General features: G+C 38.7%; 1 protein-coding gene across 5 annotated transcripts in view; it reads left to right on the forward strand.

Moving 5' to 3' along the window:
- The window catches only part of ANKRD26 (ankyrin repeat domain 26), a 51,391-nt gene that overhangs the window by 20,400 nt on the left and 6,632 nt on the right, over nucleotides 1–24,359 (forward strand). For 4 of the 5 annotated variants that reach the window (XM_088165430.1, XM_088165431.1, XM_088165433.1 and 1 more), the window contains 20 exons: nucleotides 1,570–1,655; nucleotides 3,380–4,357; nucleotides 5,186–5,394; nucleotides 5,952–6,101; nucleotides 7,051–7,084; nucleotides 7,234–7,372; nucleotides 7,801–8,014; nucleotides 10,697–10,880; nucleotides 11,264–11,410; nucleotides 12,605–13,558; nucleotides 15,086–15,238; nucleotides 16,194–16,369; nucleotides 16,566–16,659; nucleotides 17,731–17,805; nucleotides 18,944–19,078; nucleotides 19,995–20,107; nucleotides 20,526–20,667; nucleotides 21,844–22,125; nucleotides 22,816–23,051; nucleotides 23,785–24,031. In XM_088165430.1, the coding sequence (XP_088021556.1) occupies nucleotides 1,570–1,655; nucleotides 3,380–4,357; nucleotides 5,186–5,394; nucleotides 5,952–6,101; nucleotides 7,051–7,084; nucleotides 7,234–7,372; nucleotides 7,801–8,014; nucleotides 10,697–10,880; nucleotides 11,264–11,410; nucleotides 12,605–13,558; nucleotides 15,086–15,238; nucleotides 16,194–16,369; nucleotides 16,566–16,659; nucleotides 17,731–17,805; nucleotides 18,944–19,078; nucleotides 19,995–20,107; nucleotides 20,526–20,667; nucleotides 21,844–22,125; nucleotides 22,816–23,051; nucleotides 23,785–24,031 (4,748 nt within the window). The remainder of the gene's footprint in view (nucleotides 1–1,569; nucleotides 1,656–3,379; nucleotides 4,358–5,185; nucleotides 5,395–5,951; nucleotides 6,102–7,050; nucleotides 7,085–7,233; nucleotides 7,373–7,800; nucleotides 8,015–10,696; nucleotides 10,881–11,263; nucleotides 11,411–12,604; nucleotides 13,559–15,085; nucleotides 15,239–16,193; nucleotides 16,370–16,565; nucleotides 16,660–17,730; nucleotides 17,806–18,943; nucleotides 19,079–19,994; nucleotides 20,108–20,525; nucleotides 20,668–21,843; nucleotides 22,126–22,815; nucleotides 23,052–23,784; nucleotides 24,032–24,359) is intronic. The other variant, XM_088165435.1, reaches the window with a different exon arrangement.

Raw genomic sequence — 24,359 nt, forward strand, 5'->3', positions numbered from 1 at the left:
CTTCATGTGCACTAGCAAATGCCTTGGTATTGGGATATCTATAAGTATGTGTAAAGTCTAAAGCTCCTTTTGTTGAAAAGCAAGGAAAAGGGAAAAATGCCTGTGTTCCTTGTAGAAGATTATTCTTAGATAGTCCCTAATTATTGCTGTTATTATTGTATTTAGTATTTATCAGACTATCTGAAATGCATCAGAGTTATCAAGAGATCATCATAACAACCCTGTGAAAAAAGTGCAGTCAATCCACAAATTACTGTTGCGTGTTGTGAAATGCCTTGTGCTGAAATACCCAGCAATCAAATCTACAAAAAAATCTCAGAAATTTTACCCAGCAGAGAGGTGGGAGGAAAAGGTTGTTACTTCACACTGTGTAACTTGGGGGCAGAATTGACCTCTGGAGACCTTTATGATTGACTGAGGAGCTCGGACTCCAGTTCAGACATAAAGTTGTAACTCTTGAGTTTGTGTCAAATGTTAAGAACCCTTCAAGGAATGAAGGCTTGCAAAAGTACTCACCTAGAGCAGAAAATGCCAAGTGAGGTTGCGCCCTTTTGTCTTTTTATGATGATGCATAACTATTTTTCTCAGTCTTGCTCATTTTTCTTGTAGGAAGGATATTGTGTCCCTCTTCAGCAGTGAAACTTAGTGTATAGAAAGGCTATTGTGTAGAATCCGTGGCATTATGGAGCAAGACAGGAGGTGCAGCATGATAAGGGTGAAAAGCCTCCATCTCTTGTTTTTAGATTCCCCACCTGAGTTGCTAAGACTTGTTTCTTTCTGAAAACTTGTCACTTGAAAGTGTACAACATGCCTTCTACAAGAGCAGTAGTGAAGACGGTGAGGTGCTGCTTCTAGATTGTATTGATTATCTGGGATCCAATTCTCTGATGTAACAGAGATTCAGGGTAGGCTGCCAGACAGAGTGAGCTTCTTAGAAGTTTGTGACCTGCCCATATTATATAGAAATTCTGAGAGAGGGAAGAGTGGAATCCAGTTTTCAACAGTATGAGTGAAGTGTTCAGATCGTGGATTGTTTCTCAGCGTTACACAAGTCTGTCTTTCAGTTCCCATCTGTGTCTTCTGCAACAGATAAGGTAGCAGCTGGAAATACTCAGTCCAGAGCCATGTCTAGCAACAGATTTGTTTCATGCATAGAGTAAAGTTGGGGTCTTAAAATATTTCAAAGCTGTGATTTTTTTCATGCTTTTTTGTGCACTGCACATATGCACATAGGGAAGTCACAGTTGCTGGAGTCATGTAACTAGTTACTGCATGGCACACAGCATTTCAAAGAGAGAGATTGAGATAACGCACCTTCAAGAAATAGGATTAGTTGATTTGTGACCACTTACAGCGATTTTCAGCAAATTTCCTTTAAATGCCCTGTAGGAAAGCAATGTACACAGATGCATCTTCAGTCTGTTTTATGGTAATTTTTGTATCTAAGACTTCACATATTAGGATGCATTATTTTGTGTTAAAATTTTTCTCACAAATACAATTCAAGATGCACTCTAAATAAGTAGTATTAGGTCATGCTGGTATCAAAATACAGTTTTTTCACTGTAGGTGAGGTCTCAGGATCTACTTCTCATATGTCATCAGCAGCTGAAAAAGAAGATGATAAGGATACCATTGAAAACTATGGAGTGTGGGTATGTAACACCTAAGATTTTGAATTAAGACTCTGAATCAGTAAATTGTCTTATACATGGTAAAGCAAAGAACAATATATTAAACACATGTAAAGTAAAGGAAACTCACCAGTTAATGACTAGCTCTGGAGAATCCTGTAGATAAAGATTGTATAACAGCCTGAAGTGAAATGGGATGCAGACTTCCTATGGTGGGGAAAAACCCTTATAATTATATTGGATACTTGCTGTTACACTAATATGGTTCTGGCTGGTTTGCTTAGGCTTTGTTCATTGCTTTTCTTTTGCATGGTGCTGAGAAACCGTGCAGTCAAATTCATTTTTTTCCCTATGCAAAATGCACATTCAAATAAATTAGGAAATTTGTCTGTAGTATGCTGATCTATTTGATGAAGTATGCCTGGACTTCCATTTTGTAAGAGAAGATGAAACAAAAAAAAGTTAAATTTTTTTACCTTCTCAATGCTTTTTCCCCACCTCTGCAAAATATGTGCTTGTTTGGCCATGTTAATAAGTGTTTGAAAAGATTTTTTTCAGAGGGCATTTTAGACAGGAATAAGGCAGGCATCCTGTTTGTGTTGGGCCTACAGCAAGAGAGAGATACAGAAGATTCCAGACCCCTCTATCCAGGGGGTATCACCTCAAGGGGCAGTGAAGCAAATTACTTCTACCCCACACCCATGAAAGAGGAATGATAGAAGAGGTATGATGAAAGAGGAGCATGCTTAATATTAACAGGGCATGGAACTTAGGCCTGCTGGAAGGTGGTAGTGGTTGTACAGTGAACCTGGGGAATGGGGAAGCCAAGACAGATGGTAGCTGGCTGAGGTGCTTCTTCCCTGTTCTGAAAGCAGGAATTTTTGCAGAGAGAGAGAAGGGCTTGGCTTACAAGAAGAGAGAGAGGAGCTGGGTGGTCTTAGCCTGTTGGGACTGAGGCTGCAGGCCTCTATGGAAGGCACTAGGAGGCATATGGAGAAGGAGCATGTTGGGAGAAATGTGACACATGATGGAAGCAGCCAGAGCTGTTGAGGAGCAGGGCGTGGGGTCATGGACATGAGGAGACTGGGGGGTGTTGGTTGAGGCATGGTACGGTTTTCACGTAAGTTTGGGTTCATGACTTTTGAGATAAGGGAAGGAATGGACTGGTTTCCCTAATAAATGCTTTTTCTTTGGAGCTCGGAATGGAATTTAACATTTCGGCACTCTGGGTGAAGAAATAGGCCCAGTTCTCCATGTGGTGGACAGTAAAAAGGTTGTCATGTTCATTAACTCTGTATTAGCTTAGCTGGCAGGGAATTGTAAAATGACAGACAGTAAAATAATGGAGGAAGGAAGGTGAGGAAACATTGGCAGTTCCAAAGAAAAATTGTATTAAAGCAATAAAACATGAAAAAATAAATTGCTTTCCAACAAAGGCCACTGGTTGCAGAAAGCAGGCAGGCCTAAAGGTAAAAGTAACCCTTGTCTAGACAGCTCCAATCCTAGAAAAACTATTGTCTCTCATAAGGCCTAGTAGCTAGTAACTCCTTTATTTTGAAGAAAAAGGTGAGTCAGTGAACCTTTAATTTAGTATCCCTTGATTTGTATTATAAAAATTGCTTTCAAAATATCTAGATGTTATTATTTCTGTTACGTGATAGGATGAGTTTGCAATGGAAATTACCTAGATTAACTGTAACTTCCTTTTTCTTGGTAATCTTTTTGTCTGTACCTGTTTACTTAAGGATAAATATATTTTAGAAACTACCAACTTAAAAAAAAAACCAGCACATGAAAATCAGACTGACAAAGCAGAAGTTTCACATCAGAAAGCCCTAAGAAAAAATGAGGAATCGCACAGTGCTGACAAGGAATTAAATCTAAAACCTTGGGAAGAAAGATATGAAAGATTGTGGGTTGAAAATGAGAAAAGGGAATTGAAAACAAATTTTAAGAACATTACAGCAGAGCTGAAGCAGTTGTTTGGTGAAAATGAAGCTGGGAAAACTGCTTTCCTTGTGAAAGAAATACCAGAAGATGGCTTTGGTGAAGAATTGAAGAGTTCTCACATTATTTCATCTCCTGTGATAGAATCAAGTAATAAGTTAGAAAGCCAAGGTGAATTTGGAGATATTAAACTTAGACTAGTTGGAAAAGTACCCAAAATGGAAATTGTACTTCCAGTTCTTCCTGATCATAATAGCTTAAAGACAAATGTACAAGATATCTGGAATACAGATGAAGAAGTTGGCATTAACAGTGTAGATAACAGCAAGGTGTCTCTAGCAAAAGAAGAGGAAAAAAAGCCTACTATGGAAACAGAAGAGAATGATAATGGAAGTAGTAAAAACGCAGAGGAAGGTCCTGCTTACTCCTTGAGACATAGCTTGAAATCAAGTATTTTAGGTGACATTTCTAATACTCTTCCTAAAATAACACCTTTTTGTACAACTGATGGAAATGCACATTCTGTAACAGAAATTAAACTTAAAGAATACTCTGGATTTAATGATGATGTTCCCAAGGACTGCCTTATCAATAGTAATATAGGAGAAACAGAAACTGAAAGTCTTTTCACCAGTGCTGAGGAATCGTGTGGCATGATGGAAAGGAGTCTTGATGAAGAGCTAAAACGAGATATGGAAAGATTTAAGTGTAAGGTGGGAATGCTGCAAGCAGTATTCCTGGCTTTGGAGAAAGAGAAGGTGCAGCTGCAAAAAGAGGTAGTTCACCTGCTACTCCTTATTCTTTAGTCTTCCTCCATATCAATGGTCCTGTTCACTTCAGCTATTCATCATTAAATGGAGATGCTTTGTGCAAATCAGTTGTTGTTTGAATGAACGTACAATACTTATGAATAAAGAGAGCAGTGGAGAGTTGCCTTTTCCCCCTTTTTCAGAAAACACAATGCACTATTTTTCCAGTTTAATAGTATGCGGCACTCAGTTCCAGTGTAAGAAGTTATCACTTCATTGACAAAAACCACACAATTAAATCAGTTTTGATTCTGAAACAAAGAATGAAAATAGCTTTTGAACAGGGTCTTGACTGAACTTTCCATTTGCTGTGATTTCTGCATGGTGTGTTTTCATTGCCCTTCACTTGAATTCCTGTTTGCTGTGAGTGGAGTTGTTTCTACTTGTGAGTTTGGGAATCTTCTTCCCTGCTACCCTACCTACCCTCCATGGGGTAAGCAGTAAACAATCACACTTGCACTTGATTTTTTAATTTCTATTTTTATAACTAACATTGTGCAGTCCTTCTAACTCTAATCCATCAGTAATGCTTTTACATTTTTGTTGCTCATGTTTTAAGATACTCTGTTGTTTTCTTTCTAAGAACTGTACTTCTGTTACATTGCAGAATCATGAATTAATTTGGAGTACTTTCAATGACAATACACTTTGTAATGTAATTTTTGTTATAATACTTGCCTATATTCTTTTTCATTTTACAATTTTTCAGAGGTAAACCCTGAATTATTCAGTCTTGGATATTGTGTTTCTCTTTTATGGAAATACTGATTAATACTTGAAGCTTTCTATTTTCAGGTTGAGAAGGAAAAAAGCAAAGAAAGATGTTTCAATACACAGACAGTGGCAGAAGAGGAAAATGCTGATAAATTAAATACATCACAAGGCAGCATTACTAATCAGCAAATGAAAGAAAAGCTTACACTAAGGCAGAATGACTGTTTGAAAATGGAGGATGAAAACACTACAGAAGAAAAAGTTATCAAGAATTTTTCGCCTGAGGAGAGGTCAGAAATGATTAAAATGCCAATGAAAGTATAAACTAAAGACATCATCTCTAATTCTGATTTGTAGGATTACTTAAATATCTTAGGTTTTTCTAATATTGTTGAACCAGTTTCTTTAATGCTGGAAGCAATACTGAGCAGTCCACTGCTTCACAAACATTTGAGAAAAACGCATTTTTTTTTTTCAGAAGAGGGAAAAGATATTACCAAATGAATCTCAAAAGTTTGAAGGAGACATTGATGTTTTTTATGAAATCCTAAGCAGGTGTGTTTTTCTGTTTGTCCTTCAAAGGAATCTCTGCTCGTAATACTTCCTCTAATGTGGTTATAAGTTACTGCCTGAATCTAGTTCAGGTTCCACATTCCCCCCTCATTCCTAGGGCAAGGTTTTTAAAATACTTTCAAATACTCCACAGTCCTTGGAGTTAAGTCTGTTTTATCAGAAATATTTTTCATCTCAGTTACTTCTGGACATCATCTTAAGTATGTCTGTTTCAAAAAAATATTTTCTGTAAAGTTACCCAATTGGTAATTTTTTTTCTTTCTGTTTAATGTAGTGAATTTGCCCTGAATCATGACGTTGCAAAGAAAAATAAAGGACAAACTTCAAAGCAGAAGGCTAATCAGCAGATGAGCTCTTCCAGTGGGAATAATTTTCGAGTACCAGATGATAGCTCTTTCAGTGAAACCTCTCAAGAGGACGGAAGGTACTGAACATAAGGAATATTATAACTAAAACTTACTTAATGAAAAAAATTGACCTAAAGCTAAGGGTTAGGTTTTTGTAAACCTGATGTGCACAGTGGTTCCTTCATGTGACAAAACGACCTGATTCCTTTTCTGTTCCAAAACATATCTTTTTTGCTTAATGATCTTTGAACATCTTAGCCAAGTTCATTATAAAGACAATGTGCACAAGTACTGAAAAATTACCTGAAGGTCTGTGTATATGTAAACATATATTTTATATTTTGAAAATGGGAGAGGAGAGACTTATACAAGAACAAACTTGCTATTTCATCATATGCATCTTAGGGTTTGAGCTTTTTCCTTTATTTTTTTTTTTTCTTCAGCTGTATGTCCTCTTGACTTCTTGACTACCTTAAACTAACTGTAGGGGCTAAAATGAGAAACAGAAATAGTTGGCAGGGAACAAGCACTGTGACAATAGCTAAAACACTGGTGTGTTGTCAACACTGTTTTGGCCAGAAATCTAACATACAGCATTGTGGGCTGCTCTGAAGAAAATTAACTCCATTCTAGTCAGCCTAAGTACATTAGGGAATCCAAAATTATGGTTCTTTGACTTGTAAGGGAAAGAGTCTAAATACTGAAGAGAACTAAACCTCTACTATTAAACAGGGAATGCACATAACTATGTGTGTGTATATATATATATATCTATGTCTGTAGCTGTGTCATTCCTATCACTTTGAGTGAACTGTTATTTCAACTATTTGCTTAATATCTTGTGAAAAAAATCATCTTCCAATAATTATGATAATTTTTTTCCAGTATTCACCTACATCTAAAAATACTATTGTACTAAATTTTACTTTTAATTCCCTACTGAAATTAGATTTTCAAAACAACTTTAGATATTTTTCTTAATGCAAGATAAAGATTCCAGAACTGAAATACATTTTTGTTTTCCAGACCTGCAGCAAAAACAGCGAGTGAAAAGAATAAGGTACTGTAAAATTCGTTTCTTGATAAATAGTTTTATCAGCTTTTAATCACTCAGATGGGGTCTATCAGATATGGACTGTGAATGAAAGAGTCATTTATGCATCTGTAATATTACATAGTTGTATACAGAAAATACTGTATTGTTTGTAGGTCAGCATACAAATGGATGTAACTGATGACCTTGATTTAACTCATTCATCTGACACAACTTCAGAGGATGTCAAATTACCAACATCCACCTACAAAGAGGCTGTGTTGCTCTTAGAACAGCTTACTGTGGATCATACAGGTATGCTCTAAAGTCATTTTTTCCTCAGGTGTTACAAGTTTCTCTTTTAAAACATGGTTTCTTTGTGTGCACTCCTAGGTATGTTGGTTCATTTATATTTAAGGTAACACCTTCCCACCTCACCCTTTGTCACTGACCTGTGTGTACACAGAGCAGCTGTTTTTCCTATTTGTTTCCTATTCCTTTGCCTGAGTGGTGGTCTCTCTTCTCCTAAATATATTTTTCTGAGGTGCACCAGCATGGCTGAAAGGCTCAGCTGTGTCCTGCAGTTGGGTCCATTGTCTCTGTCTGGCATGGTGCAATCCCTGGCCTCTTCTCACAGAGAGCTCCCACTACTTAAACTTTATCACCGACACCAAATCAAATAATTTACACATTAGAAAGTATTTATGCATATGTGCATCTTTTTCTTTTCTATCTCAAAATAGGTTCTGCTATTTTACTGAAAATTCAAAACATACTTCTTAAATATGAACAAATAATAGAGCATGAAAAAAATCGGTATGCAGCAGTCTGGAGAGAAGTAAGAAAGTTGAAAAGTGAAAAGGAGGAATCAAAATTAATAGCAGAAGAGACTCAAGATTTGAAATCCATATTAGCTCATCAAGAAGTGGAATGGAAGAGTGATATCCAAAGCCTTAAGTATGTAATCTTGTGTTCTGATAATATGTTACCTTGTCAGTGTTAATGTGCCAGAAGGTGCTGATGATACATGTGATGGATGAGGAGATTGTAGTCTTTTGATTTTCTGTATTTTGAATCCCATGGGCAAGTTATGCTACAAAGGAAGGATGTAATGTCAGGAAAAAACACCTGGATATTAGCGCTATCTAAAATCGTCTGGATGTTTTCACTTTTTTTAATAGCAAGAGAAGAGAACAAGAGAATTTGTATTTGAAAATGAGATTTACAAGAGAGGTGATATATATGAGATGTGTGTGTTTTTGTCTTTGCAGTTTCTGTTGATATATATTAAAAATCCAGGTAACTTTGACAGAGTTCTAAACTCAGAAGTGTTTAAAGAAGCATAGAGTGCTTATTTGCTTGCATGTTTGCTTATTTGAAAAGTCAAACTCGGAGTTTCCCCATTCTCTATAATCCTGAGCTAGACTTGGATGATGTGAGGTTTTTAACCACTGTTGCATCACTTCAGGCAGGAGTAGCTGGTACACACCATAGGAAATTCAGCAAGAGCAAATGCAGAACCTTGCTCTTGGGAAGGAATATCTTCTTGTGATGATATCCTGGGGACAGCCTGGCCAGTGAGCTTGCTGAGAAGACCTCGGTGGTGTTGCCAGAGAAGATGAACATGAACCAGTATGAGCTGGCAGTTGAGAAGGCAAATGAAAGCAGATCAGGAGATGGAAAGGAATGATTATTTGCCCCTAATGAACACTTACTGGATGTCATCTAGAGCACTGCGTACATTTTTTGGCCTTCTAGTAGCAGGGGCATCTTAATTGATATGTGTGAGTTCAGCAGAGAACTAGCTAACTGGTCAGGGAGCAGGAACACCAGCCCTGTGAGGAGAGGCTGAGGGGACTGAGCTTTGAGTTGTCTTTCCTGGTATGTGGAAGAGGATTATGAGGAAGACAGAGCCAGTCTCACCTTTGCCTGAATTGGACTCTAGCAGTTTATCATGGTTTAAACCCAGCTGGCAGCTATACCCTATGCAGCTGCTCACTCACTTCCCCACCACTGGGATGGCAAGAAGAGAATCAGAATGGTAAAACTGAGAAAGCTCGGGGGTTGGGATAAAGACAGTGTAATAAGGAAATCAAAAGCCACGCACGCAAGCAAAGCTAAAACATTCACCACTACCTGTGGGCAGGCAGGTGTTCATCCATCCCTAGGAGAGCAGGGCTCCATCACATGTAACAGCTACTTGGGAAGACAAATGCCATCGCTCTGAATATCCTCCCCCTTCCCCCTTCTGCCCACCATATATATTTAGCACGATATCATATGGTTCAGAAAATCTCTTGTGTCAGCTGGGTCACCACTCCCAGCTGTTTCCCCTCCCAGCTTCTTGTGCACCCACAGCCCCCTCGCTGGTAGGGCAGTAAGAGAAGCAGAAAATGCCTAGTTGCTGTGCAGATGTTGCTCAGCAAGAGCAAAACCATCTATATTATCAACTTCTTTAAGCGCAAATTCAAAACACAGCCCCATGTGAAGAAAATTAACTTTACCCTAGCTCTATTTTTCAAAATTCTGAAGTATCTAACAAGTGATAATAATTATTATTTTAATTCCTAATAAATCATAAAAGCAATTACACTTACAGAAGCTTTATTTTTTGTTGTTAAATTGCCCTAAAAATTACATGTAAAGCTTTCTCCCTTGCAATATAAACCATTGAAATACAAATCTTATTGTCAGTCTTTCAAACGATTTATTAGTGGCTGCTGCCACTTGTTTTTGCAGAATTTCTAAAGTAGATTTGCACTTGCCAGCTCTGTCCTTATGTTAATATTAATTTTTTCTTATTGACTGTTGCAAGGATATGAGAAAAAATACTCCAAATAATTTTGAAACACAAAACTGCTTTTTTCTTTGGGTACCGTGGGCACACTGTGGACCACTTCTTACCATGTTGGTACTTACTGCTATTTGTTTCAGTTAGTAAAGAAGTTAATATTCCTCGAGGGTATCTCTGTAGATTATCTTCAAAATCAAATTGCTGTTGTTTCTTCCAGATGTAGATCCTTAGAGGTTTAAAACTATTTCTAATCACGTTGAACTTAAACTCTCTGCATTTCTAAATAAGTTTTTGAAAATCGATCTCATTCCTGAGCAAATACAAACTGTGTGTTTTTCCTGTGGTCAGACATGGTTTAAGTTTTACACTTGTTAGAAAATTGGTGGGTCTGTCAGAAAGAAGTGATGTACTGTTTCATCAGCATTACTTGCAGTCACTGAATCCATAATATGCAGGCAATGCTCATCGTGGTAAGAAAATGTATATTAATCCTAGTCAAAAGTTTATGTTGCTTTGATTGCTATGACAACAAACTCCTTGATCAAAGTGTCCGTAATATGAAGATGACTTCTTCAAAAGTAACAGAAATGTGCATAGTTCAGTATATTTACCAAGATAAACTTGAAAGGGATAAAACAGTCAATGTTTTTTTTTCCATATATTGTAAAACTGATACCATGGATAATAGAATGATGTACTAATTCCTTAAAAAGTTAAAAATTAGAATAAAAAGTCTGAAAATATTTAACGTTTTTGTGGTTTGAGTTGTTTCTGGAAATTCAGAGTGTAGAATATCTGATTTTTATATCAGTGCTTTAGTTCACAACTATACTGTTAAATCCCAGGTTTACTTTGAAACAAGAAGAAGAAAAGAGGCTCAGAGTAGAAACACTATATGAGAAAACAAGAGAGAAGCTCAGAAGAAAAGAAGAGCAATATTGTAAAGAGATGGAGGAGAAACAGCAACTTGAGTTACAATCAAGGAATTTGGAAATGGAGTTAGTAACACTGAGAAAGCTCCTCAAACAGGTATATTAGATAATGACTTAAACTTACCTTATTTTCTGCTTCTTTTTAATTGGTGTTGTATTCCAGTATGCCTAAAGAAGAGGTACTTTGTTCGTGGAAGAGACATTGGGTAACTATTGCCTGATTTTTTCGAACAACTGGTGTCCAAGTAGTCTGTTCCCTTTTTTCTGTTTGTATTTCAAAGCCTGACTTTGAGTTATTTTTCTCAATTATTACAAAACATTCTGTATTCTTAATTTTTCAGAAGAAAATTAAAATTTATAGATGAATTATCGTAGCTGTGGAAAGCAAAAATATTTACAAGAATAAAAGGGAGAGTGGGACGATATTGCTTGCTTTGACTTTTCTGAAGGTGTGCAGGTAATTTAATTGTGTTATTATAGGTTGAAGATGAGCGTGATGAAACACAGAGACAGCTCTCTCAGGAAAAGAGTGCCAGAGCCCTGCAAGAAGGCATTTTGAACAACCACCTTTGGAGACAAAAGGAACTAGAAGAAGAGACAAGAAGAACTACAGGAAAAAGTTCAGATGTAAGCAGTTTTTTTTTTCTAATTTATTAAATTTCACCATGTTTGTTCTAAAGTTACAATAAAATGTATATATTTTTTCTGCTTCTTGATGGATTACTTAGAGTTTACCAGTGCAGTTTTACTGTGCAATTACCTCTTCTGTTTTTCCTTATGTCTTTAAAAGTTCTGGAAAGCAATATCAGTGCTGTATGTACTTAGACTGCAAGTGTACGAGTAGAAAGCTAAAAGAAAACACTATTTATGCCATTTTTTTAACTGTCTTGTTTTTATTTCCTTGACATTTTATCATCACTTTTTAAGGTTTCTCGCAGTGAGACACCTGCATCCAGACTGACCAGGAAGGAAGTTGACACTCAATCTGTGTTCCCATTACTTGGGGTTTTTAAAATTATTTATTCCCTTATCAAACTCAAAGTATGAAGTTCTTTTCCACTTCCACATATTAAAGTTTTATGAAGGAAGATCAGCAGTGAATTAAACTCTTGATACTAATTAGAATAATTGAAGGAGAATAAGCAATCATAAATTATTAAATAAAATATTAAATAAAATCTTGAAAAGTTTACTGAATTTACTAAGAATCTGAAGTTCCTGGAAGAATTATTTGTTCTTGGATGTGCTGCCCAATAAATATAGGGTGAATATGTTTACATGGGAAAAAATTTGTGTACTAAACAGGTGCTATACAAGACTCTTGCATTCCAGGGGTGATTCACCTGTACAGCAAACTCTCAGTAATGCTAAAAAAACGTGTTAAGAAGACATTTAAAAAGGAAAATACCCTTTTTAGCCTGATAAACAGAGATTTTAACAGATTGGTAACACAGCTAAACTAACCTAAAAGGGAATCTTTTAAAAGGCATGCACACACAAGAAAAGAAAGCATTGTCATTTTATAATATAATACTTTATACCTGAAACATTTGAAATAATTTTATTATTTAGTTTATAGTTTATGGAAAAAAGGCATTATATATTTGGCATGTTTATTTATGGATATGTTATGCTTTCATTCTGTGCCTGCCTGGGACACATGAACTGGTTCATAGAGTAGCTTATGTCTTATCTGAAATTGTGCTCTCATCTTTGAAGTTATGTTGCAATGTTAGAAATGTTAAAATCCAGTTTAATGCTGAAGTGGTTTTGTAGATTTATTTCCCACCCGGATATTTACTCATGTTTCCTGTCATTCAGGAATCTGACAGTGAGCGAGAAAAGGATCTGTTGTACAAAAATCAGTTACTGCAAGATGAGATTGCTGTGCTAAGACTAGAACTTGATCAAATAAGACTTAGGCACCAGGAGGAAGAAGGAAAATATTTAGAGGAAAATGAGACCTTGAAAGAAAAAAATGAAGATCTTAAAAAAGAACTTAAGCTCAGTGAGGAAGCCTTAACACAAACAGTTTTTCAGTACAATGGACAACTGAACTTACTAAAGACAGAATCCACAATGCTAACTTCCAAGCTTGAGCAGACAAAAGAAAGTAAAGACAGATTAGAGACAGAAATCGAATCATTTCGTTCCCGCTTGAACACTGCTGTTCAAGAACTTGAACGTCACCAGTCATCAAAAAGTGATGTCGAACGAACGTTTCAGAGAGAACGTGATGAATGGCTTCGCTTGCAAGACAAGCTCCATCATGACCTCTCAGACGTGCGAGAAACCAACAAGAGCTTGTCTCAGCAGCTGAGTAAAGCTGAAAGCAAAGCTAATAGTCTAGAAAATGAGCTTCACCAGTTAAAACAAACACTCAGAGAAAAAACGCTGTTTTTAGAAATGACACAAAAAGAATTAAGTCAAGCCCAGTGTCAGGCAAAGGAATACGATCATGCTCGACAGCTTGAGAAAGACCAAGTAAACAAACTTATAATAAAGCAGGAATCCATGCAGGAGCGATTAGCCCAGCTCCAGAGTGAAAACCTTTTGCTCCGTCAGCAGCTGGAAGATCTGCAGAACAAGGGGATCATCAAAGAAAAAGTAGTGAGTGATGTGCAAGATCGGTTTAATGATATTTTCAACAAACTCAGAGCTGATACTGAAAAGCAAGTTTACCTCGTGGAAGAGAGAAACAAGGAATTAAATGCCAAATGTATTGATTTAAGAGAACAAGTCTTCAAATATGAGACTGACAAAATAGAGAGAGAGGTAAGATATAGACTTGCAGCAATTTAAAGTTTTCCAGTTCTTGATATTATTTTGTTTCTAAAGTGGATTAGTTATAAGCCATATGCATGGGACCAGATAATGATGATTTTTTTCTGGTTTGTTGTGTTTCTCTTGAAATTGTGGAAAGTTTTGGTAAATGGGATGTTACTGCTCAGATCCGAGCAGAATGCAGAAAGAAGGTATCCAAGACTGCTTTGATCAAGAAAGGTAATTCTTCTCTAGAAGAGAAGAATCCTTCATCTCTCTTCCATAGTCCATTTTTTGCCCTATAGAATTGGTTTAGGTATTTGATGATTTTTTTTAAGTATTGCACTGATGACACAAGAGATGATGTAAAAGGAAGAATGTGGCAGTTGAGAAATGAAGATGCAGATGAGTGAATTGTGTGAGATGGACATATTAAGTTCTTACAGAGGAAAAACATTGCTTCTCCCTAAGCTGCTATAAAAATTGAGGAGTATTATAGTGGCCAGGTGTTAATTTATGAACATTCTTGGGGCTCTAAGGGGTCTGCAAATGCAACACTAACTCTGTTCCTAGGAGTAGGTAGGGTATTCTGTAATGATAGCCTGTTCTGGCCAATTTCAGGTAGAGTAATGACTTAAAAATTGCCTTACCCGTTTTGTTTAATCTCCCTTGCATTTTAGACAATAGGAACTAATAAAAGTCAGTATTTAGACACGCTGCTGTATAGTTTGTCTCCTTTAATGATTTTAAATTACGCTTCCTTCTCCCTAACAAGTCTGGAATCTTGGAGTGACATAAATATAGGCATGTGTGACATAACTGCTTTATTCTTCATTTGTCAGTTACTGTAAGGTGTTTATGGGGAGAGAACCCCAACAGTACTGACAGTCATTTTAATCTGTGAGTTGCTGTGTATTCTTCATACCAAAACAGCAGGTTCCCTCTGAAAATAGTACATTTATGTAACTGTATGAACTATGCAGATTTTAGTAAACCTAATATGTCAGTATAAAGGCAGTTGTTATTCTAAAACATTAAGACAGCTGCAAGATGATGTGATTCAACATATTCTTAGAGTATATCTAAAAAGAACTTTTAGATATAGAAATTAATTTAATTATATTTGTAAAATGTAGGAATAAGACAAAGAATGATGTGGTACCATGTCCTGCCTTTGGTGAACAAAGTAGTATCTGCAGTCAGATTATGGCTCTTGCATCATAACAAATTTCTTTGGATTTTGTTAGAAAAATTCCCATGATTGCAGTGTGTGCTTACGCATGGTTTCAAGTAGAACAATGTCTGTGTCTTTTTTATGTGTTAGGAAACAGAAATCCTCATGAACAGCTGCTTACTGTTTGGGGGGGCTCAGCTGAGAAAGATGGAGAGGTGATTGTCTGTGCATGTACCTGCTGGTGACAGACAATTTCACTTGAGTTCAATCCAAAGACAAGTCTAACTCTGTAATCAAATAAGTGAAAGTAAACACATTTTTCATGTTCTTACAACTTTATTCATGCTCATTTAATTGTTCATTAGGGCATGATCAGACAGCTGCAACAGGAGCTTGCTGATGCTCTGAAAAAGCAATCTATGTCAGAAGCTTCATTGGAGGTTACTACGCGCTACCGCAGTGACCTGGAGGAAGACAAGCTTCGCTTGCAAAAGGAATTGGAAAAGGCTAAAACCAAGGTACATAATGTCTGTAATTATATGAATAAACCTTAGAGTGGTTATTAAAAGTAGGATTGAATGTTGTCCTCAAACCCCAGGAAGAAAATGCAGCAGGATAGATTTAATGATGTGGGAATCAATTGCACTGCTTTATAAACTTGGTGTCCTGTCTTTGACGTGCGGATGTTATGCCCTTACTTGGACAAAATGTTTTATTTGTGAAGGTGCTTTTCACAATAAATTTGTGTTTGTATTTATGTCTTGTTGCCTTTGGTTTAGACTAGCAGATTGTCTGATTTCTGAAGAACAATAGAAGTGTTGGACTGCTGTGTTTGGACATGTTTGTGTTGTCCTGCTTTCCCCCTCCCCTCACTCCCCCCACCCTCACCTGTCACCAGGTAACATGTCAAATTCTGAATGTTTTTGTTACTTATTCTGCATATTTCCTCCTTCTTTGGCACTGTTATAATCTGCCATCCTTAAGTGGTTTTTCTGGAAGGGAAGTATAAGCTATTTCTGAGTTAGGGACCATCTTTCATTGTTTTCCAAGGTATGGACATATAGAGGTCTTGGAGTTCTAAAAGGAAAATAATTTTAAAAATTTGATCCTTATGAGGGGCTTTTGAAGTCACTACAGACAGATGAACTTCTTAATTCATGTTTGCACAGAGGAGCAAACGAGTGAATACAAAGAGCATCCTAATACAAAGTCACCAGAAGGGTTGGAGCAGCAGTGTCAGTGCTTAGAACCGTGCTCTAGGAAATCCATGGAGGGATGAGAGAGGCCACTGTAAAAGAAGCAACACAGCTTGTGTTCATTTGCTAGTAAGCTTTGAAGGTACTTGAGATGATTACAGTTCTTTGTGCAGAGGGTATGGGCAGATATCTGCAGCACGTGAAGCCTTGGGCAGCAGCTGACTCCTGTGTCTAAAAGCTCAGGTGACGACCGTGGATTCTTTCTGTGACTTTACAGTTGCTGGATGTGGAAGAAAAATATCTTCAGTCTGAGTGTTGTGTTCGTGACTTGAAGACTGCCTTGGATGAGAAGGAAAGAGAAGCAACAGCTTGTGCCCAGAAATTGCAGGACCAGCTGTTGGCATCTTCTGAGACTAATACTACTATGAAACAACTGGAAGAACACGTGCAACAGTAAGAGAACACAGTGGGGCGAGGTATCTGTCACTTGCAGGGATTGGCTGGAAACCATAGCATAGATAGGTAGTCTTACTGCATCACAGCAAATTTTTAAGATTTTGAAGGATTTTCTTGTATTTTATTATTTTGCACTGTTCTTTTGGAATTTGTACTCTGGCAGATTTTTATAAGACCTCTATTTCTTTTTAAGCCTTGAAATTGAAAACACCAGATTGGAAGCCACTGTCCAGCAACAAAGCAACAGGATTGAAGCCCTGCAGAGAGACCTGCAAACCTCTGCCTCAGTAAGCTGCTCATAAATTTCCCTTTTGGTGACTTCTGATCCTAGTTACCTATTTCTGTGGGGAAATGTCATGGTGAGGTTTTCCTAGAGAGCCAAGGGGGGCTCAGTTCCTGCATTTTTCTGAATAGAGGCTGCTCGGAAAGCCATCCCAGCCATCCAGTTTTGAAAATTTTCCCATGCTATAGCAAACACTCTCAAAGGTCAGGATTTGACAGCAATATGCCAGTGTAACTATTGTCTGATTTAGACCCTTCATAACATCAGATGGCTGCTTTGGGGACTGTGATGTGTTTCATTTAAGGCATTCAAGTTAACTGGGTATATTGATGCCAAGCCCGGTATGCCAGAGACCTGACTGACATCATCAGACTGAAACAAAATTACATGCCTCAGAGCTTTTGCTGTGCAGAATTGCTTTTCCTTTGGCTACTTGCTGTGTGTCTGTTCTCATGAAACAGTGGTATCTGCAGCTTGTGGTATCTGCAAAACTCAGTGTTAGCCTTGGAATTTACCACTGCTTCTACACCGTGGTTAATTTTAGCTCAGATAAGGACCACATCTATGTCCTGAATTAAGAGTTATTTTTTGTTGTTGCTGTTTTTTGCATTGTAGCCAGTGAACTAGGGTTCTTGTTATGACTGTTGTTGTCAATTACAGCTGAAGGTATTTAGAAAATCACTATATGTGATAGTCAAATTTTGTGATGTACTGATACTGTCAAGGGAAGTGGGAAGGCAGTCACAAATCCTTCCACTTTGACAATAGGGCATGATTTTCAAGTGTACTGGGGATGAGAAGAGCTATTCCTGCCTGTTTTCACTGAAGAGTCTTTACATTTGAAGTGGTCTTTTCTCTCTTCCTCTCTGTTTTTCTCTTCACCAAATGGCAGAGGTGATGATTGCTAACAGTTTTACAGTGGCATCAAACTAAGGCCGTATTGGTCATTGTTGCTGGGTGCAAATAATGTAGGAATAAAGAGGTGAAGAGGTTGTGTAATACTTTCATCAGTGAGGTGTAACTTCAGTCTAGAAAGTCATAGTGTACCTTCTTGCTTCTTGTAATGTTTCTGTAGGTTCATAACCGCCTGGAAGACTTGATAATGAACTTACAGACAGCACAGGCAGCTGCAGAAGACCACCACAAGCAGGTACATGACAGGCTTCTGTGAATGACTGTTTTAGTCTTTGAATTTTTTGTGTGTAGGTAATTGATGAAAAGATGATACGGGCTGTGTAAGCACACAGCTGTTAAATACCCATCTGGATTTAGGGCAAGGTACCCTCAAGGGAAAAGGCAAATTTCCTCATTTTCCTACTGCTGTGTTTTGTATGTGTTGTGGTGTGCAAGACAGTTGTGACATCAGTGTGATTCATCTGATGAATTTTCTTCCCTGAGTGAGCAAGTGGCTGTGCAATGCTTAGTTCCCTACCAGGTTAAGCCATAGGAGATGACTGATAGAATGGATGTTGTGGACAGCATGGAGGTCTGTGGTTGAAAGCTGAAAGAGGGGACTAGACTTGACAGATCCATATTATCTTTTCAGTTTTGTCAGAGCTTGTCTTGAGGCCATGTGAATTTTTGTCATGAGACCCAATGTTTTACCTCCTCTGTAAGGACTTGAGAAAGATTATACACCCTAGGGGTTTTTTGTATCTGAGACTTTGTGCCAAGTGTTTTGTCACTTTCTGTAGTCAGTAAACATCTCTTGTTTTTTCCTTTTTTGCTTTTGTAATTTTCTTTTTTTTCTTTAAAAAATGCCGCTAAAAGCATCTAGTCAACTTCCAGTCTTTATACTTGAACTGAATCAGCAAGTTCTGTTCAACTCAAATGCATCTCTTAGGCAAATCTTTGTCCCTTTAGATAAACCATCAATACCATTGTCAATTTCAAAACATTTTCTTGCTGTCAGGAGATGGACAGCTGATACAGAAGCAACAAGGGTAGGGTGTATTCTGTGGTGGGCACTAGAAATTAATCCATTAGAAAGTATGTCATGAACTCTGGATAACATTTGGAAGAAAGCCACAGGGTGATTTTGTGTGTGTGTTTGTTATTCCCCAAAGTTCTACCTCATCTCCCCATCCTTATAGCATTCATTCTTTTTACCATCTTCAATTTCTCTTCTTGGTTATGTTTCCCAAGCTGTGTTTTACATTCCACATTAACATTAACCATAGACATTGAATGAGGAGAGGAGAGAGTTTCAATTTAAGTTACAGCTTACTGTTGCAATGTTTTCTTTATGGTCACCTTAGTTTCTTCTTCTGCCATTGTTGCTTTTACAGGGGCAAAAGCAGAATATACTGGCACTGACATCAAAGGACTTGCAGAACATGTGGGAAGAGCAGTTTAGGTCAAGATCCAACCTCGAAGAGCGTGTTGCTCAACTTGACAGGGAAAAGGCAGACCTCTTTGAACAGGTAAATCTAGAAAATTCTCCAGAGACCTAACCAGTACCTGAGAGAACCACATTAACTTTTTTGGCCAAGTTCTTACATAAAAAGCATTTTTTTATTACCCCTACCATTCAGGGTCTGGATATGTTGTGATTTGTGGATCATCCAGGAAGCAAATGAAAGCTATCTGGTTATCTTTTGTAAGTTCTTGAGTGATTTTCTTTGAAAGAGTTCCCAGTATGGTTTCCATCAGTTGAACACTTGAAGCAGGGCTGCAGTTCCCCTGTTCTTTCTTGGATTCCTTCCTTCCTTGGCCGTCTTCTGACCCCTTTGTTTTCTGGGCAGGGTTGGAGTATTTAATTTTTCCAGTGCAGTGCATAGAGGAGCAGCAGTATGTTTTCTGGGTAGTGGATGCTTAAAAGCCTTGCAGAAAAACATACTGAAAGAATTCTGAGTAAGTGAGCTACTGCTTGGGAAACAAGAAATGACGGACAGTTTTGAAGGGGCAGTCTTTCCCTCCTTGTCTGTAGAGGAATAAAGCAAGTACAAAGCAACTAGCACATAAGTAGCCACAAAGAAGAGGTGGAAGGAAATAGTATATTGAAAAAATTCCCAAAGATCGAATTCCTTTTCTTGCTGATCAATTAAGATCTTGTAAAAACTTTAGATTTTTTTGTATTCTTCCATGATAAGCATACTTACGTAATCCTTGCTATGAGTTGAGAACTCTTGAAAGTAGTCCAGCATCTTTTCCACCTTTGTTTCCGTGGAGGCATCTATTTTTGTTCTTCAGTATTGGCCAGTTTGCTGTGAAACCTAACGTGGAACTTGGCTAACAGATGGAGATAGACTGCAGCTTCTCTGTGGAGAATACTAGAGGATTTGCACGTAGCTATTGTTCTTACATTTTGTGTGTGTTGTGTCTTTTCTGTTTTGAAAGTGTGAGAGTGAAAGAAAGAAGGTGAAGAAACTGATAGAGTTAAAACGCCCAGTTGAACTCCGTCTGGACCAAGAAATGAGAAGAAACTTAGAATTGCAGAAAGACTTTAAGAGGTATGGCTTTTTGACATGGTGAAGAGATACCCCTGAATTCAAGTCCAGTTTTATTGAACTGTAATGTAAGAATAGGCATACATACTCTGTGAGCTAAATGAAGTCTCATGTTAGTTCCTGCAAGGTACGTCTGTGCACGAGCCTATACTTACTTAGATCTGCAAGAGGAATTGTCAGTCCAGGTTGCCCTGCAGTTCTCTGGGGGTGGGGAAGAAAGTCTTCAATTCTTTTCATCTGAAATTTGGATGCACCAGGTGATTTGTGGCACAAAAAGAGCAGATCTTTTCTCAGCAATTCCTGGTACTGTCAAGTATGTTAAAGATGAAGAAAGCTATGTCTGTACTCCTTATTTGAGAGCATAGGGGAAAGGTTGCTTATTCCTATATTTCGCTGTTTTCTGAACTAATCTGCTGTATAGGTTGAAGAGACTTCTCAGTAGAGCTACGAAGAAAATAAGGGTGTATGAGGAGAGAGAAGTGGAGTCACAGCTTAATTTGAAGGGGGAAATGAAGAGCAGATATTCTGAAATGGTCAGTGAAGTTGATAGATTGAGAACAAAGGTGAGCTCTGCTTAATTTGGGGTTGGTTTGGTTGTAGTGTTAATTCTTTTCAAACCTATGTGAAGCTTTCTCTATTTCTTGTCATGTTGATGATTTTCTTTCCTTGGCTGTATTTTAGATTTGATTGATCTCTCTCACTGCTTTTTCTACTGTTAAAGAAGCAAGTGACTATAACTACTACTGATGTCGTTGTCATTATGGGTAAAGATGCAATCCTTAAGTGCAAAGCAGCATCTGCAATGGCACAGGAGGGGTAGACTGTACTGCAGAGGAAGGGCAAGCCAAGAGTGGCAGCAAGGCTGGCAGAGTCCATGACCTCATGGGCCAGGGAGCTGCCATACAGGCACTCACCAAGAAGAACAGAACAGGTCTGGAGATAGCAAGCGGGGTCAGCCAAGAGTGCAGGTCCTCAGGCCAGGCCTTAGGGATGGGCAGTTCTGCTGTCTTACCAGGATGTCATGTCCAAGGGTGAGGGTCAGGCCTGGCTGAAGTGTGAGGCTGTGGCAGCATCACCTAGGTCTGACAGACGAGTTCCTTCTCTGGAAGAGAGGGGAGGAATGCCACTGCTGTTCACACAGCAAGAGCAACCCTTGAGCCCTGTCTTGTGCACGAGCTCGGCCAGAGGCATTTGGTACTTTCCCTTTCAGAAAAGTGTTGTTGCAACTCAGGATACGATGAGGAGAGGTGACATAGGAGAAGTGCTGTAACTTATTGGTCACAGGTAGCTGTCTCAGCCCATCTTGGCATGGGGACCCAGAAGTATTGTTGCCAGAGATGAAGTTGCTCTGGCTGTTCAGTGGTAGCATGTAAACTTCATATATTTCTTCAGTCATTACTCAGATCTGTTGCTAGAGAAGCCACATTTCATAGTTAGGCTCGGCTTTAGAAGGCATCATTGTAGAATCATTTCCTGCCTTTGTGGTGACTCATTTTTAGTCCAGAAGCTAATAGCATTTTTGCATGAAGAACCGCAAAAGGATTCCTCAGGGTTCCCATCCTATCACAAATGATGTGAAGGTTGATCTTGTTGGAAAAGAAGAGCCCAGTTACATTAAGTTTCTAAGACTGAGTGTTCAGATGATAAATAGTCTCCATGGGCAACTCCTTTAGTGATTTTAGCAGAATTCACTGCCTTTAGATGCCTCTGAGTTGTTGGGTTTTTTTTTCTGTGTACAGGTTGCTGAACTTTCCCAGCAGCTGGACATGGAGTCTAAAAAAAGCATGCAGCTAGAAGCACAAAACCGGGATCTGCGAGAAGAGCTATCTACCTTGCATGGGAACTGTGAAAAACTGGAGAAGAGCAAATGCCAGCTGAAAGAAGAGGTGGCAAAACTCCAACGTCACTTGGAGACTAACATGATAGATCACAGCCAAATAGAACAGTATAAAAGAGAGGTTGATGAACGAGCAAGCCAAGAAATAAGACAAAAACTACAAGAAGTCAATCTGTTTTTGCAAGTGAGTGACTTTCTGATGTGTGTCTTTAGGCACTCTGTATACTTCAGTTGTGGCCACCATTTTTTGGTGTTTTGCTTTGGGTGCCCAGTTCTGTGTGTTAGTGTAGTACTTGTGTCTGTGCTGAAGGGTGGTGGGAGAAGGGCATACGGTTGGGCAGGACTGTTCTTATGGTGTGTAATGTGCCAGCAGGTCCCTGAATCAAAAGCTTGCCCAAGGTAGGTTTCCATTCTACAGTGCTTGGGGTTGTGTCTGTCTGCAGGTCTGCTTCCCATTGTCCTCGAAGAGGTTTTGCACATTCCAGCTGTCACAACCAGGCCTACAGGTCTGATTTTCTCCTTGTACAGGGGATAGTGCTCAGAAAGTAAGTGACTGAAGTTGCAGGTTTGGAGATCAGGAGGAGATGAAGCATCCTTGTAAGGTCTTTGAGGAATCCTGTTCTCCATGCCTGTCCTACAGAGATAGTGGCCTTTCATTAGTAGCTTTGAATAATAGTATTGATTTGGGCTTTGTTCTGAGTGAAAAGAATTACTTAGTAGTAATAGCTCCAGGGGTCTGCCTTGATTGCTGATGGTAGTGAGGAGGCACAGGTGCCTCTCTGAGCCAAGTTGGGCCCTTGAACTTGGGTACATGCAATTGACAGGTGGCGAGGATTCTCCTTTGAGGTGGTTGAAGGTGCACCGTCTCTTTCAGGCACAGGCAGCCTCCCAGGACAGACTAGAACACATCAGAGCAAGTCATCATGCTTCTCTGAGAAACCAGCTAAAAGACAGAATTAGAGATCTTGAATGTGAATTGGACAAGATAAAAAATACTCAACAAGACAATACTTTTCCAAAAGAATGTGCACAGGCAGAAGTGGAAAAGTACAAGGAACTGTATCTGGAGGAAGTGAAAACTAGACGATGCTTAGCAAAGAAGCTGGAAAGGTAAGTCTGTGCTTTCTTTGGACTGGTAATAAGAAACTCCTTTTTCCTCATGCATGTTTCTTGTTAATTCCTGTTCTGTGCCTAGTCAACATTGAAAGTCTATGATGGCATGTTTGTGGGAAAAGTACTGTAAGACCCTTCCCATTCAGAAGGCCTTCATTTCTCTTTAGTGTTTCAGCAGGAACACAGCTGATCATGGCATTAACAGGATACTTTCCAAGTTGATGTTGCTTTAACGGGCAGCGTTTTTTACCAGTCTCTATAATCACATCCTCTGTACAACAGAAAAAATGAATTTCATGTCCATTATTGTTTGAATAAGGGTAGGCCTCTCAGAGAACAGATTTCTGTTCTGTGAAGTAAAACCAGAAATTGTCTTTTTTGGCTTCTGTTTAAGCAGTGGCTCTGAGCTTTGAGCTTCCTTTGGGAATGGGGCCAGCCCTGAGTTGTTACGGAGGTGATGTGCCTTCCAGAAGCAGCTCTATGGAAACACATGGCTTTCACAGGAGGCTTTGAAGCCCTCATGCTGAGCAGTCCTAAGCACTGGTGACACTTGCTGCTCCTTGCACCTAGTGTAACGTCTTAGAAACCAGCCCTCCAAACAAGCTCAGGTCAAGTGATGTGCTATTTTTTGGAGGCTGTTCATCTCAGAAGTCAAGTAATAGTCAAGGCCCTGGAGAGTAACTTTGGGAAAGTGCTACTAGCCATGTTTGTGTGCTTCGGAATGTTTCAGAGCTAACGAGAGACTTGAGGAAGCCAACGCTAAGCTCCTCCGGGAGCGCCATAAAAGCAAATCATTAATCACAAGCAGCATTGTCAGTGGAGGTCTGGCTGCGACTCCAGTTCTGTATTCAACTGCACTGGGAAATCTTGGCCAACATTTGGGACTGAACAGAAGTCTCAGTCTAGGAGAAAGCTTCCTCAGCCCAACTGAGAACACATTATCCTCAAGAAACAGAGTTGCAGCCTTTGTGGCCAAGGTAAGCATTTTGAAAGACCATTGTCGACTGCTGCTGCAGAGAAGCAAGTGTAGGCAAGGTTATCTTTTTTAGCCTGAAGTTCAAATCCATTTCTTGTTCCATGGTCTATTGTCTAATAGGCCAAAGCGACTGCTAATCCTTAGAACAGTGCACAACTGTACGTTGTAAGGCTGAAGACTTTTGGTCATCAGAGTTGTAAAAATTTTCAAGATGGTCAAAGGGCATAAAGTAGTTAAGTTAATGCAGTGAACTGTGTCATAACATTCTTTTACAAGAGAAGGTGTAACAAGGAGTACTGTGGCATAGGGAGTTCCTAGCTAAGGTCAAC

Source organism: Sturnus vulgaris, chromosome 5, assembly GCF_052056855.1.
Source record: "Sturnus vulgaris isolate bStuVul1 chromosome 5, bStuVul1.hap1, whole genome shotgun sequence".
NCBI classification, from domain to species: domain Eukaryota; kingdom Metazoa; phylum Chordata; class Aves; order Passeriformes; family Sturnidae; genus Sturnus; species Sturnus vulgaris.